Raw genomic sequence first — 16,701 nt, forward strand, 5'->3', positions numbered from 1 at the left:
AGGAAGAACCATAAAGTCAGTTTGAAAGAAGAGAGACAGGTGCGTCGCTTATTTACGAAAAATTAGGTACATAAAAATTCAAGTGTTGGCTCGCCTGGAGCTAAACACCGTCCGTGTTCTATACGGCACCACACACACAAGGTGGATCACGAATCTGTTTTTTTTTTTTTTGAGGCCTCTAAAAGGAAGCAATGTGCCTGATGGAGGCTCTCCTGGCAGGATCAAGTGGTAAGGATATAAAATTCCACTAAATAGATCCTTCCACTTGATCTCCTGTCCATCAACGTTTCTTTTACCCTGAACCATTAAGCGTTTTCACGGACTTACAAGTCCCGCGACTTCCTGCCTTCAAATGCAATATTGTTGAGGGGATGATTGCATATATATGCAAAATAGGCGCATTATGTGCATTTATGAGTCGCCGCGTGCATCTTTAGCATATCGGGATTGAAAATTTAAGTACGGAAAGATTTTCTTAAGCGCATACGCCGAACCTGTTTGCAAACGGGAAAGACGATCAACTTATCATTAGCTGGGGAGATTGATCTTCAATCACACACGCGATTGCAGTGTCAAGAAAAGGGGCAATTCATGTGAGGAGTTGAATGGCTGATTTGAACTATGATGCGTTACAAATTTGCCTAGAGCTCTGCGGTATGAATGGGAATGACATTCGCCTTTTATGAACTTTTAATGGCTCTTTGAGCCCAAGAATGGGTTCGCTCGAGTGCTGCTTAAATGACCATTGATGTGGTGTATTTGCCAGATTTGTACTCAATATTTTATATTGCATTGAAGATGTGAAAGAAAAGCGCGAAGAACAATCGACAATAGTTTTTTTCCTTGAAGTGTTGAAAGAAAATTTTAATCGGTTTCACCGCACATTCTTCTAATACATTTCTAGAAATAACTTTTATGGTCACTTATTTATTTGAAAATTAATCATTTTCAAAGCTTTCGGCTATATAGGGAACCTTCGGCAGTTACGAAGGTTCAGAGGTTTATTTGTAGATAAATAAAAAGCCGAAGGATTCTTAAACCAGGTTTAAACTTTTTAAGTTAGGCCTATGTTGTTTCAGACTGGGCCTAAGCTAGGTCTAAATTGTTTTATGCTAGGTATAGATTTTAAAGCCAGTCTTAGTTTTTTTTTTTTAAGTAGTATCTAAATGTTTTGATCAAGTTCTAAGTTTTTTTTAAAGCTAGATCTAAGATTTAGAGCAATGTCTAAGTTTTAAAAAGCTAGGCCCTATTTTCTTAAACTATTCCTAAATTGTTTAAACTAGGCATTAGTTTTTCAAGCTGTGCCTAAATGTTTTGATCAAGTTCTAAGTTTTATAGGCTAGAACCAACTTTTTAAAAGTAGGACCAAGTTTATTAAGCTACATTTGAGCTTTTGTTTTCTTATTTATTTTAAATGTATTTGAAATCTAACGTATAATAATAAATTTTTTATGAATTTAAAATGAGTTCAGAACAAATAATCCGTATTTCCAAACTAATTTCAATGGATTTTGCTTTGAAATTAGCGCAATTAAGTAAATAAAGAATGGATAAAACCCAATTTTATATACACAAGAGCGTTTTTTTTCCATTGAAAAGGTGCATTATTAATATATCTCCCCATTGAATCTCTTCAAAAATTCCCCAAGTTTTTTTTTTTCGAACGATCGCGAAAAAAAAAAGATTAACGCTCCCTTCAAAATTCTTTCGATCAATTTGCTGACACACTTGTACTAATGAAAATTGATTTAAAAAGAAAATAAAGCACGGTCGAAAAGTCTCTCTGTGTTTTTTTGTTGTTTCCTTTTATTTTTCTTTCCTTTAAGAAAGCAATTATTCTCGAATCCACTGTGTGATATTTCATACACATATACGGTAGAAAAGCAACAAAGGTATGATCACACAAATTAAATATCTGAAGACCTTATTATGGTCCACTCTTATGATACATGATGTGCCTCAATCTGGCTATGGTGTGTGGAGGTTCATTACTTTTCTGTAAAGCCCCGCGAGATCGTACAAAAAGAGATACTGAATTAACGCCATAAAAAACCGCCACATATTCAGAGCAGATACTATTTTTCATCTTCTTCTACTTCAAATACCTTAAACCAATTTACTTATAACTGCTTGTTTATTATACATATAAAGTTATGTACGAATGAATAAAATTTCAATACCTTGAGGGCAAATGGCAGTGAGCGAACACCAAATGTTCGTTTGATCGGAACGACTATAAAGTCCTATTGAAATGAAGCACATGTCTCGAATTTTCAAATATACCTACACTTTGGGCTTTTATACATACACAACAAACGGCTCTCTGACTATATATATGTGCTGTGCATACATATACAAGAAAAAAAGCTCTCCGGCGCAATGTATGGCCGAAGAGCAGCATATTATGCTATGTATGTATGTGCGGGCACTCTGCAATTCGTAAGTCCACATGGCAATATGAATAACATATTTTTAAAACTGATACTTAAGGTCTCTGTTTCTGTTGTTTTTTCTTCTTTAAACTTACTCTCTAAAACTTAATGCCACATGTTGGTCTTGACTACACTACACTGCTGCTGCTGCTGCTAACTAATCTTATTCCCTATTATATTGTATATCATTATACAGAAGCCGACTAAAATTCTCAGAGTTGATTTAACTTGTTCTTCTCTTTTCCTTTATTCTTACTAAATGTGGGGTGAAATTATCGTTTGTCAGTGCCCGAGGTATTAATTATATTGTGTCGATGAACGTTGCGGCTATCACATTGTCTGGCTGCAAGGATTGGATTTTTTTTTACCTTCATCATAATATATATAAAAATATATGTATTGAGTTGATGCAAAAGTCTTTTTGTGACCTATCATGTGTTTTCCACAAGTTTATAGTTAGGTGGATTTTATAGATCGGTAATAACAACGTAATATTAAAATTTTATATTCTTTGCCATGTTTATTAATTTTTCAAATTACCACCAATTTATTGGTTAAAAAACTTGTAATTGAAATGTTTTGCTAAAGTAGATTATTCATTTTTAAGAGCATTACACGGTATCTTTAGAAGATACAGATAGAAATGTTTAAGATAGAGTTTCTTAAATCCGTTTAAGAAAATCTGGTACCTATTTTCAATTTTCCTTTAAAAATTCCTTTAAAAAAAGATAAATATAAAAAATATTGGGTCAAAATTTGATTAAAAAAATGTATAAAAACTACACTCCTTTGGATCTAATTTTGCAATCTTATGCGTGAAGCAAATGCATCAGTGCTTCATTAATAAAGTAGGTAGGTCTTTTAACTCACTTGTTACAAAATAAAACAGATTATCGATTGAAGCATATGAACTGTTTTAGGGCTTTGGATGATCTCTACATAGCCCTTACAAGTTTTCCCAAACAATAAAATAAATAAAATAATTTTAATGCTTTCACTTATGTACATTAGAGATTTATCCAAATAAATGAAAAAGCTCCATTTTAACTTAATTTGAATTTTTATGCATAGTGGAAATGCATCAGTGCTCCATTTATATTGCATTTTTAATTGTATAAAGAAAAAATGATGAGTTGAGATCGTCAATTGAGGAAGCATATGCTTCATGCAATATCAATTGCAAATAAAAGATCTTATAAAACATTCAAGCAAATCCTTAACGAATTATCAATTTTCCGAATTTTGTCTTAAAATTTGGTATGCAGCATATGCTCTAACGTCAAAAAGAATTGAACGCTGTGGGCGTGGCTTTTGCAATTTTTCAAATCAATCCTTGTCTTTGATTCTGGTGCTTATTTTAAAATTTTTATTTTATGAAATGCATGAAATTATCAAGATTTTGAATTCTTGATTTTCAAAACTGGGCTATTTTCCCAAATTTTTCCATTCTATCCCAAGGTATTATGAAAAATCTTTTTATTTTTTATTTTTTATATCAAACACATCTCATTTAAATATATGTCACAAAAAGCATCGATATGAATAATCTCCTTCAATTAATAAGCAATTTAAAGGAAAAATCTTTTAAATTGATGATTTGTAGATTTTTAATCATAAATTCTGTACAAATTTTGAAGAAAAGGAAGAAACCCATCAAAACTTTTGCATTAACCACACGCATTTGTGTATACGTGCGGTGTGAGTTCGATCCTGGCGCGATGATGGTGAACTATATAATACCAATAATAATATATACAGGAGAGAGATCATTTTTTCATATTGTGCTACTAAAGATGCAAGAGCACAGTAGCCCAATATACTCGGGGCTATGTGATTATCTTTATGTTTTGCTACACATTCTTTCTTCATGCGCTAGCCTCTTCGCTCTTGCGTTCGTTTGATCGTCTGACATTCAGAAAATGTTCAATAGTCATATTTCTCTTCTGGAGCCTCCATTCATATATAATACATCTCCCAACCACTGTGTATAGGTATATGCATATATGTAGCGAATGATTTCCAAGTCTGCACCTTTATTCTTCAGCATCTCGTGCCGCGCTACTGCAGAGATTGAACCGGATGACTATCGATAAGAACATCTTTGTCGGGTTCACTTCTTCACTCGAATTCTCTCCCTTTTCCCAAGTTGATCCCAAACATATTTTCGATCTCTTTTTTACCTCCATCCTCCCTACGCCGGGGATTTTAACTTTATTGCGAATAATTGAATGAAGTTTCATCCGCTACCGCGCAGCCTATACTCTCTTGTTTATGAATACTACATACGATTAAAGAGGCTGGACCGTCTTTTTTTTCTTCTTCTTCTTACAGTGTCTTGCTGTCCATAAAGCATTAATACACTTTTTCGCAATTTCTTATGCTCTCCTACTGGTTTTTCTTCCCTCCCCCTTTACCCCTGTTTAAGAGTATAAGCCTACCCCCCCCCACCTCCCTCTCGCGGTATAGGCTCCACCTGGACTATTGTTAATCTATATAATATAGATGATTTTATCGCAAAATGTATACCAGAGAGAAATCAACAAGTTGTAAAGGAATTATTCAGAGCAAAAGTATAGCAAAACTTACCTGTATGGAGAAAGAGGTGGTTCTTGAGATTGGTGTGCTTCGAAAATCCTCTCGAGCAAATATGACACTTGAACGGCCAAGAGCCACTGTGGACGTACATGTGGGACTTTAAATCACCCGGAGTTGGGAATGACTTGGAACACAGTCCGCATTTATGAGGTTTCTCCTGGTTGAATGAGAAAAAAAAGCAGAACAAAATGAAAATACATAAAACACCGCACAGATTTAATCACCACCTGCTCTCTTCATTTTGATTTATCCACCCTGTGAGTCCCAATACTTTTGCCACTGACTGTACTTTTTTTTTGCGTGAATTTTTGCCACCATCACCAAAAGGAATCTTTTTCTTTTCTTGGGCAGATAAAAAAAGAAACGTTCGCGGTGACGCTTTCGGGACTAATTAGTCATTTTTATTAGGGATCTGTCGGTAGGAGTGCCTGTTCCACAAACACTCTCCAACATCCCAAATTGGTGGCTGAGAGAGAATTTTATAGTTCACAACATTATATCCACCACCTGAGATCGCATTCTAAACATGGAGAACCAATATAAAGTTGTATGATAAAATCAAGATGCGAACGATGATTCCTAACTGAAAAGCTCTTCAACACTTTTTGGGTAGAGGTTTATGTCTCTCTTTTGGGGACTTGATATACACATTCTTTCTCACCATTCATCTAACTTTTCAACTCTTTATATATTACTTTCATTCACTCCGTCTTTCCGTTTTCTCAATGCGAATTCATTTGAATTTTTGGACATTATGCAGAAACTATATTTCTGATTTGGAGCGATTAACTTCCGAAAGAACATCAACAGGAAATTTAACAGTTTGCAAAACTCTCCAAAAAAAAAAGACATTTTATTTGAGAGAATCGTCTTATTGCTATATAGAAAAAAAAAACGAGAGGTTCTTCGCGTGGGCTATTTGTAAATTCTAGAGCACTTTTTGTGAAAAGCTCTTTGCGGAATTAACTGTTAGGGGAAGATGGTTCAACGTATGACCCTAAGATAAGAAGCTTTGGTTATAAGTTTTTCCATTAAAATATCTATTGGAAAATCGCAAAGCAATTTTATATCATACAAAATCGTTAGTCCAATAATTCTTAAAAGAAAATTGAGAAAAGGTCGATAAAATTGAGGAATTTAAAAAAAATGGGATAAAATGTTATATCGTTTATTGATGGATTTATTTTCAAAGAAAATTAATTTCAAAAAGCCAAAATTGCATTCAAAATTGGAAAATTAAAAAGAAATATTACCAATTTCAGCCTAAGAAAAGTAATTTTAATTTTTCAAAATCTCTGATATATTTTCTAAAATCATAAATAAAGCAGAGTTGAAGATAATTAAGACATTAAATAATTTAGTCTTAAATTAAGTCTTAATCCTATTTTATTTATCACTTGATGACTTGTTTAATAGGTAAATATTATGAATATTTGTACGGATAATCTTTCTTAAAGATTTAATATTTTTCACGACAGAGGCGTAGCCAGGAATCTGGTCAATGAAGTGTTTTACGGAACTTTTTTTCAATTTGAAAGACGCTAAAAATGGTTTAATGAGAAAAAGATTTAACGGTTACTGCTTTCAAATTTGCAACTTTTGACAATTTATCTGCCTAATTCTATTCGACGTCGTTTTTTTAATCGTTAAGTTTCTTACTTTCTTACGTTTGATGTAGGACTCCGAAAAAACGAACTTTTCGATGCTTCGAAGTGTTGAGAAAAAATCGAAGCACTGCAAAAGAACTGCTTCGTTATTAAAATGCTTCGATTATTCGAATAAGCTTCGAAGCTTCGAATAATTTTTAGATATTCGAAGCTTCGAAGTTTTTTGAAATATTCGAAGCTTCGAAGCATTTTAGGTATTCGAAGCGGATGGACGACTCGTTTTAAAAATGCACAATTGAGCTGCGCTTATTTTTGTGAATTTGCATAGCATGAAGAACTTTAATTATAAAATTATCCTCAAGCGCGAAGCGCCTTTAATAAAAAAATGTACTGGTAAGCTGACCAAGCTTACGGGAGCTGTGTTTCTTTCAGTGTACCAATTTTGTGAGAGCTATCTAGAACGCGTATTAGTTTAAATACGCGCAAAGTCGGGAAAAGTAGAAAAGTCATACCCTAAGAAATGTTTGGAAGGCCATATCTCGAGAACGGATCCATAGATTTTCATAATTTTTTTTTGTTTGAAAGGTCTTAAAGTCAGCTATAACATATCGAAAAATGAAAAAAATTTATGTCGCCATTTTCGAAAAATTCGAGTTCGAAATTTTCGAAAACTTTGTTTTCGATTTTAACGCCTCTTGCGGTCATTTCTCGAAGTTGCAATGTTCTAGACATTTGTAGGGTTTCACGAAACATTTCATTTGCGCTTGAGTTGATCAAAATCGGACTTGTAGAACCCGAGATATGACATGTCAACTTTGGAAGGCTATATCTCGAGAACGGATCCATAGATTTTCTTCATTTTTGGCATGAAGCTAGATAATATAGTCAGCTACAACATATCAAAAAATGAAAAAAATTTATGTCGCCGTTTTCGAGATATTCATCGAAAGCTCATCGAAATTTTTTTTTTTGATTTTTGGCCCCCTAGCGGTCACTTTTGAAACTTCTGATGTTCTAGAGAGTTGTAGGGTTTGTTGAGATCTTTCATTTGACCCTGGGTTGATCAAAATCGGTCAAGCCGTTTTCGAGTTATGGTCGATTTTCGATGAAAAATTGTGGCGGCCATATTGACTAAACGGCTTGACCGATTTTCGAAAATGAGGTATTGATGGAAAGCTCTTGATGGGCCCTACAACATATCAAAATTTCAGATTTTTAGCTATTACAGGGGCTGAGATATAGCGAAAACAAAATTTTGAGTTTATCCAAAATGGCGGACGCGGGGGTGGGGGGTAAAATTTGACATCATAATCGGATGTCTTCCAGTCGATATTTAAACTTTGCCGTTTACCGCAAGTCTCTATCTATTACCGTTCTCTTGCAATTTAGCTCTGAACTCCGGACGGACGGCCGGACGGCCGGCCGGAAAAAAAATTTTTTTGGCGCATACGTTTTTTGGAATGTGGAGACCCTAATTCGTGCTCATCCCAAGTTTGAGCCCGATCTGACGACTTTCGATTTTGCTCGGTACACAAAAGCTGTGTCTGAAAGAAACACAGCTAACTAATACGCTTCGATGCTTCGAATCACCGAAGCTTCGATGTTCAGACCGAAAGTCCGAGCCCTAGTTTGATGTTTCTTTTCTAATGTTTAATGTGTATTCAGATATTTGTCTTTTTTCTATTCTAAGGTTTGACGTTTATTTTCTAACGTCTGACGTCTTCTTTCAAATTTTTAACATTTATTTCCTAACATTTGACGTTCATTCAAACATTTATGAGTTTTTATTACGTTTGACTCTAAGTTTTCAAAGACTTTTCATGTAATTTTTAATCAGGATATAATTTTTTACTGCCTCAAAACAATTTCTTGGACTGCCTAAACTTTTAAGATATTACAATTTAATTAATCAAACAACATTTTATTGACAATACCACTGTTTCCTGACAATGCCTGACAATATCTACAATAAATAACAACAATTTGAAAATTAGCATAAAAAAAAGAACAAAGTTATGGATTAAAGTCACAAACAAATTATTCTTTAATCGCAACTTAAATCTGTAGGAGGCATAATCGTATTATGAAAAGAGGGATGAAGTAATAAAATAAATAAATCACGATTTAAAATTAATTTATATCATTTTTTATCACATCTATAGAGAAATTTACAAAGTACATAATGTACATAAAAGCTTTGGAAAAGAAAAACAAGAAATCATCCAACTTGATTTACATTTTTTCCCTTAAGAAGAGTATGTTTTAAGTGCAAAGTGGTTTCCCCGATGGTGGCATATTGACTGCAACTTCAACTATAACAAGTTGTTACTTTCTCTCATTTGCTCTCTTGCAACTTTTCTAAAATAAGCATTTTACTTGGTTTTATGAAGAAAAAAAAAATAAGCATAGCACATACCTTAATGTGAGTCATTCGGTGGTAATATAAATTGGAGCTGGCTGTAAAGCGTTTCCCACACACCTGACACTGATGCGGCTTCTCGCCTGAGTGTATTCGACGGTGTGTGTTCAATGAACTTGATGTACTGAAGCCTTTATTGCATACCATGCATACATGGGGCTTTTCACCTAAAAGAAAACATCGCACGAGTTACATTGCTCTTGTGGACGGATTATTAATTATTGAGCCACAAGATCAGACGCACTGAATTGCGATTTTGGCGGGAAGCTGTACATCATATTCCCCTTTTTTCTTCAACTAACGAACCATCCTCCATCTCGCTTCCATTCCCTCAGGCTAGCGTAAAGGGAGAAGCTTGTGGCATAATATATCAAGATGGAAAAAATATTTACAGGAAAAAAATATTAAAACTTCCTTGAAACGTTTCATTAAAAACACGATCCTCTAAAACCACTTTCTAATTTAGAAGATAATTTTGCAGAGTGGGTAATTTATGCATCTGCTTTTTATTTTAAAGAACATTATGTTGGTAGCAAGTGTAACGACACTTGGTCTCCGAGGCACAAGCGAAGGGCCTCTGCTTCTACGTCCTACACAGCATGTGTGTGGTTACGTTGGAAAACCACAAACTTCTCACTCCCCGAAATAAAAAGTCGCCCTCAGATCCATTCATCATGATTTTAAATTGGCACCAACCTGTATGTGTTCTCATGTGTCGCTTCAGCAGACTAGGTCGATCGAAGGTCTTTCCGCATACCTCGCAGGGAAGTAGGGCCCGTTCACCACGCGTTGTGCGTGACTTTGGGGAGCATCTGGGCAGCATCCCGGCCTCCTCCCCCGTACAGCTGGCCGCCGATGAAGACGTCGAGGACTCCCCGGATACGGATTTGTGTTCATCCTCCCCGCCCGAGATCGGTGAAATGGGTAGCAAGACGCGGGACATGAGGGACATGGAAAGATCCAGCGGGGAGTCTGCAAAAGGGCGCACACACAGAGAAAAATCTCCATGAGGTATTTGGGGAACTCGAGGAGTTGAAGCAGCAACAACAAAAAAGTCGAAATACCTTCAATTATCGAGTCCATCGTTTGCCGATACAGCGTATTTCGCATCCGGACAAAAAAGAGCTCCTCCGGCCGCTCGGGCAAGTAATACACGACTAGCTCTTGGTGAGCAGGTATTGGCTTCACAATTTCATAAATTGGTTCCCCCTTAACCTTTGTACACACTATATTTACCTACATATATATAGGTGGTACATATAGCACGAGAATGAGAAAAGAAAAGAATTAGGAAAGAATTCTACAAATTTTTGACCGTATCAGAAATTCTGTGTGGATCTCTAATCAATTTGTAACTTATTCTCCATCAATTGTAAGAAAATGAACAATGCAGGATTGAAGGAAAATATTGAGATGTTCTTGTTTTCTTATGAAAGATTCGTATAGGAGCTTGAGAAAGTTCATAAAGCACAGGGTTAATCGGAAAATTTTTAATTATGGTTGATCGAAAGGTCTTTGATAAATAAAAAAAAATCGTTGTGACTGAAGGTTTAAAACAATCGTAATGTGGATCAATACTTTTATATATTTTTTTTTATAAATTATGTTGGTTGAAAAAAAATTGTATATACATATATAGTGGATTTTCCTCGTAATTTTCACACCCAGAAGAGGATTATTAAAGATCTTCTTTTCAATATTTTTCTCATCAGACATCATTATGGACATCCCACAGTTTAACAGTTTAAGTCTGGACTTATTCTGGATCAATAAAAGCTTTTTTAAAAAAGCTTTTCAGACGACAAAAAAATAATTAAAAATTTAAATAGTTATTGTGTTAATTTTCATAAATTCTCTAACTTTAATGATAATTTATTTACTGAAGGATTCGCATAACGAACAGAAGGGGGTGTTAAGCCGAAACACTCCTGTTATAATAAGAAGGAAGCGCTTCACGAGTTCTTTTCTACTCTCTGTAAAATGTTGACAATTTTATACTAATTTTGCAAATTTTTGTTATATTCATTTCGATTCATTGTATTTATGAATTAAATTTGAATAATTTTAGATTTTCTTTTTAAATATTTTTACGAATTGTTGAAGAAAAGTCCTTAAAAACTAAGCTAGAATGAAGATGGACAATATTCAGTATTTTTTTTTTTAAATATTCAAAATTATCATTTTTGGATTTTTTTTAAACCCCACCCCTTCTCCCTAAGGTCTTATTATTTTTGAATAAAAACTTTGCAGATTTTCCGAATAACCCTACACTTTTAAAGCGTCTAAATAAATAAATATAAATATATTATTCACTACATCCATACCATTGGTCCATAGGTGTCCGAAACCCTGAGAAATCTTATCCAATTGCAGTGCCGCACTCTCTTGCCATTTGTCGAGGAAATCTCATCGTACAGACCAAATCGATGCCGTATCTGCAAAGAAAAAGAAAAATAAACATCATAGGAATTGTTTTGAAAATGACAGTAATTAAAACATCTTATGGGATCCAATTCTCGCGGAGAAAGCTCCTCGTGGTGCGAAGAAAATGAAAATTCTACTCACAATGAATGAAAAAAAAAACTTCAACTAATTCAATGAAAGTGAAATTGTTTGCTTTTTCTGCGCTATCTTATGTATCAGAAAATCTCGTCAGAAGAATTCTTTGAGATGTTTCGCGCCATATAGTGGAGATATTCTTCACCGCAGCTTACGCTTGAGAATTTCTAATTTCAATGAGTACCTCTTGCACACGAGGTTTGCCTATAGAAAAAGTTGCTCAAATGCAATTTTCTTTTTGAGAGTAGGTAGGTATGTTATTAAATATAATAAAACTATCATACAGTATTCATTTAAAAGTCAATGGAAAAAGCTTCTTTTGAACAATATGTAATTCACTTCCTTGCCCAGTTGCAGAGCTAAGGAGCAATAAATTATGTTAATGAGACACATTTTAACTGTATTTCGGCAATCATAGCGCATAATAGTGGCTATTCTGGTGAGCTGCAAAATATGCAATATATGTATGGAAAAAGTATGGAAATATTGATAAAAAGGAGGGGTATATAAACAAGAATGGGCATCAATAATGAGATTTTGCGAGATCCCATTAAAATTGCTCGAAAAGTATAGAAATCAAGTGCAGGCCGGTGTATCGTATTCCTGAAAAGGTATTGAAATCTCGATATTAGCTACTTTATTGTGCATCGCGCGATTCTTTAGTTGGATGCGCGGCTCCTTTTGAATATGTAGCAAAATATCTCTTTTTAAATTCCCGACAGAATTGTTGCAAAAAGAGGACGGCAACAATGGCACGGGCAGTCGCGATCTTCTCCTCATTGGACCTGAATACAATAAGCGCTCCGCATCGCCGTTTCCTTCTTTCTAATTTGATAATGCGCCCCCGGATCCCATATATCACGTTTTGAGCTTTCAAAGCTCCCGCTTTTTTCTGACAATACATCCAACCTGCAAGTAAGTACCTACATACCTATCAAAATCAACAGTAAGAAAAAGAAAACCAATAATAGGAGAAAAAAGAAACCGTAACTGGAGCATTTTTTCCTTCTGAAATTAAATTTTAAAAAAATGACATCAGCACGGTCACCACCTCCGCGGCAAAAAGCCCAACACGAAACGACCATTAGGAAAAAGACTCTCCTATTAATTACAGCTGATAAATCAAATGGCAAACGGCCGCTAAGCGACACTTTATTAATCGTCGCAGTTTGGTTTATTCAAATGAAGAGATCTCAACATTGGCCCGAAAAGTTACGCTCCGTCGATCTATGTATGTGGTGTTAAATTCTTCATGCACCCATCTGTAACAACATGTGTATACCCACTAAATGAATGTTACACCTCTTCGGCACCTATGCAATTCCTCAAATCACTGTGACCACGCGCCGGTAACGCTCAGTAACTCTCATAGAGCACCAACCAACCAACTACACCATCAAATGCGCGGTGTTCCGGAACCGAACAAACGAGCCACTTAGGGACCTAATCTTGTGTGCATAATTAAAGAGAGGGCTACCCCACATACTACTGTGCCTATAGAGTAACCTGCCTTTAGAAACAGAGAGAAGGGTTAGATTCGTTAGATTTGTTCTGCAAGGACGTTTCGTATGAGGGGGTGATAAAGTTAGAGAGACAGGGCTGACTCAAAATCTGGAAAATTTCGTAGCTAACAGAACTATTTATATGCTTTACAAATCCTATTAAAAACAATTATCTAGGATTGAGAGGAATGTTTTTCTATAGATCAAACTAATGATAATTGACAGACTCTTATGTTAAAAAAAAATGATTTTTCGAGTAAATTTCTCAACAGTAAAGGTTTATCTGTTTTAGGAATTATGTATAAAATACATAAAATACCATGATAAAAGATCTGATAGGTATTATTGTATGTAGGTATGATAGAAGTTAAAACATTTTTTTCCTAATTAAAATACTTTAAATAAATTAATCATTAATTCTAGAATTTGCAATGTTGCAATGTTTGAGAAATAATTTAGAACATATTCAATGATTTGTTAAATTTTTGTACAACAAAGTGATTATGTAACTAAAAATATAAAATTAATTAAAAATAAATTTTAAATCTTAAAATGAATCCAAAAAGATCTAAAACATAAAAATGATAAAAATCTTTCCACAAAAATTATTTTCGTAAAAAAATGATTTTTTCAGCTGAAAAATTTTACCTAATACATTTTTTTTTTAATTTTAAAATTAATAAACATAATTTTCTGAATATTAAAATTTGGTTAATTTCTCCATGATAAGTAAATATTTTTTTTAGTTCTCTCATGGAAGAAGAAGAAACTTAAACGATGACTCAGACATAAGTGAACTTTAAAGAACTTGGGTTTTCCTAGTGTGATGGTTTTTGCGTGAGACGAAGTACCTAATATTTAAAATTGAGACACAAAGACTTCAAAAACAAATTCTACATTTCCTTCTAATTTTTATGAGGCTGTAAGAAATCAAAAATAATTACAAAAGGTTTGAGAAACAATAGTTCGATTATTATTAATGTTTATCCTTTAAGCATTCATAACATTTTCTATTACAATTTAATTCTTCTTATTTGCTCCACTATTATCTTTATCTTCCTATCTAACAAAATATTATCCAATAATGTACCTTCGATAGACAAAGAGTAAAGCATTTATATGTAAATTACTTGGTATTCCACACACATAGCAATCCAATTTCTAATTGTTTCGCGTGGTATCTCGCGAGAAAGTTCAGCACGAAAATTCTATTAAATCCTCCACAGCTTTGATAGCTCTTTTTGTTCTTTCAGCAATTCAAAGTACAAAATTGCATGTAATTTCTGAGGAACTAATTGAAGTGGGAGCGTGCCGGAGTGACCCCTGAGGAGCCGAAGGTTTTAGCGTGTTTTCAAAAGTTTCAGAGCAAAAATTTTGATCTCTCCATTGCTTGGCTTGTGTGGCTGAGTGGAATAAACCAATACGCAGTGTTTAATTTTTATCCCAGCATTGCAGACACAAGTCATATGGAAAAATTCAATTTAACAAAGAGAATCGTCAACATGTCCATCAACTGACAAATTTATGTTTTACAATTGAGGTGGGCGCAAAGGGGGGCGTGTCCTCCTATTTAGTGTAATAAGAAAAATAAACAACGCATAAGAAAATATTCAATAGCGGGGTAATTTAAACGAGAAAAAAATATGAAGACGGTTCTAGAAGTTTTGTGAGAAAGTGCTCGAGAAACGGCAAAATATTGGTCAAATGTGGGGAGAGTACGCGTTGAAAAAAAAAACAAAATTGGAGGTATATAAAAAATGCTCAGCCAGGTTGAAATTCTGGAAAATATATTCAGCAATTCAAGAAGGTAACTTCTTGAAGAAACAAAAGATTAATTGAGAACGCAACTAAAAAGGGAAAACACTGAGAAACTCATTAGGGTGTAAAGAATCACCCTCCCATGACCGTGGGAAAATCTTCAAGAAAACGTTAAAGAAGGCACTTTTTTTCGTAAGAATGTTTTCTTACATACATACATATATATAGCAACTTGTATGGAATCATATGGAGTTTTGAGTAAAGTGTTTCTGCCAAATGTAAAGTGAAGACGTAATATGAGGGTAACGCCGGTGCTCGTATTAATAAGGTGGGTAAGAACCGTGAAACCACATTATAATATTTCACCCTTTTTCCCATATTCCCTGGTACTACTAGATAGAATAATTTGATCTTGTGACATAAAGAAGGGAATCCTCACTGTGAGAACCATTTTCACTTCTTCAACAAATGGGCTTTCCCACAATTTATGAACAAATACGTTCTTCCTCACCTGCCCCCCCCACTCCCTTTCAAGACGTGTAAAAAAGAGCAAAAACAATTAAATAAGAACGCAATATATGTATGTGCGATACAGCAATTGAACGCCTCCACGCGAAGGAAATTGAAACAGGAATATTATATGTTGTGTTAGCTTCCATCTTATGCAAATGCCGATGAACCTGGGGATGCAATGTGATTGGTAAAATGTTTCTTATTTCTTAATCCATATCACCAATATTTTCTACGCTTTATAGTGCCACTCTGCGGCTAATGGCAATTAAAGCATAATTATGCGGACATTACGCACAAACCAAAGCGCTACTTGAAATGAACCACTTTGTATCGTGCGCGCTGCATCTCCTCGGCAATCAACGGCTTCGCATCTCTCAAAAGAAGTGATAATTGATTCAGAAATTAAATAATGCGACACTGGTCGCAGTGAAATATATACGTATATTTTGCAAATTCACCCCAACGAGATAAGATAGGTCACGGTGGAGACTAAAATAATAAAGTGATCTTTATTGAGCCGACGGACACAGGATGTGATCCAGAAAATCAAATGTGGGTAAACAAATTAATGCATCCCGAAGTATTTGTGGTTGAAATAAATGAGAATAAAATGTTTCTTATTAATTTATTTATGAGATATTAAGATATTAGATAATAAACATTTCAATATATTACTACCAAATGGGGTGAGGAGAATCAGTGGGTAGAACTATCTCGTGTTTTTTTTTAATGCTATGAACCAATATCTTTTTTAATGCTAAGCTAAATTCAATAATTGCTTCAAAAAAATATTTATCAGGTACGACAACAGAAAAATTCAAATTAATGAAAAAACGTACAATGTCTTTTTTAGTTACTTAATTCGCGTTAACGTTTCGATCCATATTGGACCTTCTTCTGATCACAGATACAAGTCAAAAGGATTTGTCATAAATTGCTTCAAGATAATATTCAATTCAAATTTTTCTCATCTTAAATTGAGCATAATAAATCAAATGGAAAAGAAAATAAGATTGAGGATCCAGAAAAATATTTTCAAAGATCTCCCCACCCTAGGTGAAACCTAAGTTTTTTTCTATTAAAATATAAAGAATGATCTAATAACTTTGGAAATTATTCAGGAAGAGAATGTGAAAAATTAGGAAAAAAAAAGAATTTGAAGACAATTATTTTCTAAAATCGAAAATATAATTTCTAATCAATTATTTATCCCTTTAACGAGAAGACGATTTTAAAATCTTATTTTTTATATGAAATTTGACCCAAAAATCGATTAGAAAATTCCAGGAGATTCAATAATTAGGTATTAAATCATC

At 34.1% G+C, this 16,701-nt stretch overlaps 2 protein-coding genes across 2 annotated transcripts in view; both read right to left on the reverse strand.

Annotated features, from left to right (window-relative positions):
- LOC129790123 (WD repeat-containing protein 19) overlaps window positions 1–16,701 on the reverse strand; it is an 829,031-nt gene that overhangs the window by 399,974 nt on the left and 412,356 nt on the right. The gene's annotated exons all lie outside the window — the stretch shown is intronic.
- Window positions 1–16,701, reverse strand: part of LOC129790262 (oocyte zinc finger protein XlCOF8.4-like) — a 32,456-nt gene that overhangs the window by 13,772 nt on the left and 1,983 nt on the right. The window contains exons 2-6 of the mRNA XM_055827699.1: window positions 11,378–11,488; window positions 10,118–10,289; window positions 9,750–10,025; window positions 9,051–9,220; window positions 5,019–5,184 (exon numbers count right to left, since the gene is read on the reverse strand). Coding sequence (XP_055683674.1) covers window positions 5,019–5,184; window positions 9,051–9,220; window positions 9,750–10,025; window positions 10,118–10,289; window positions 11,378–11,488 — 895 coding nt within the window. The remainder of the gene's footprint in view (window positions 1–5,018; window positions 5,185–9,050; window positions 9,221–9,749; window positions 10,026–10,117; window positions 10,290–11,377; window positions 11,489–16,701) is intronic.

Source organism: Lutzomyia longipalpis, chromosome 2 (genome assembly GCF_024334085.1).
Source record: "Lutzomyia longipalpis isolate SR_M1_2022 chromosome 2, ASM2433408v1".
Lineage (NCBI taxonomy): Eukaryota > Metazoa > Arthropoda > Insecta > Diptera > Psychodidae > Lutzomyia > Lutzomyia longipalpis.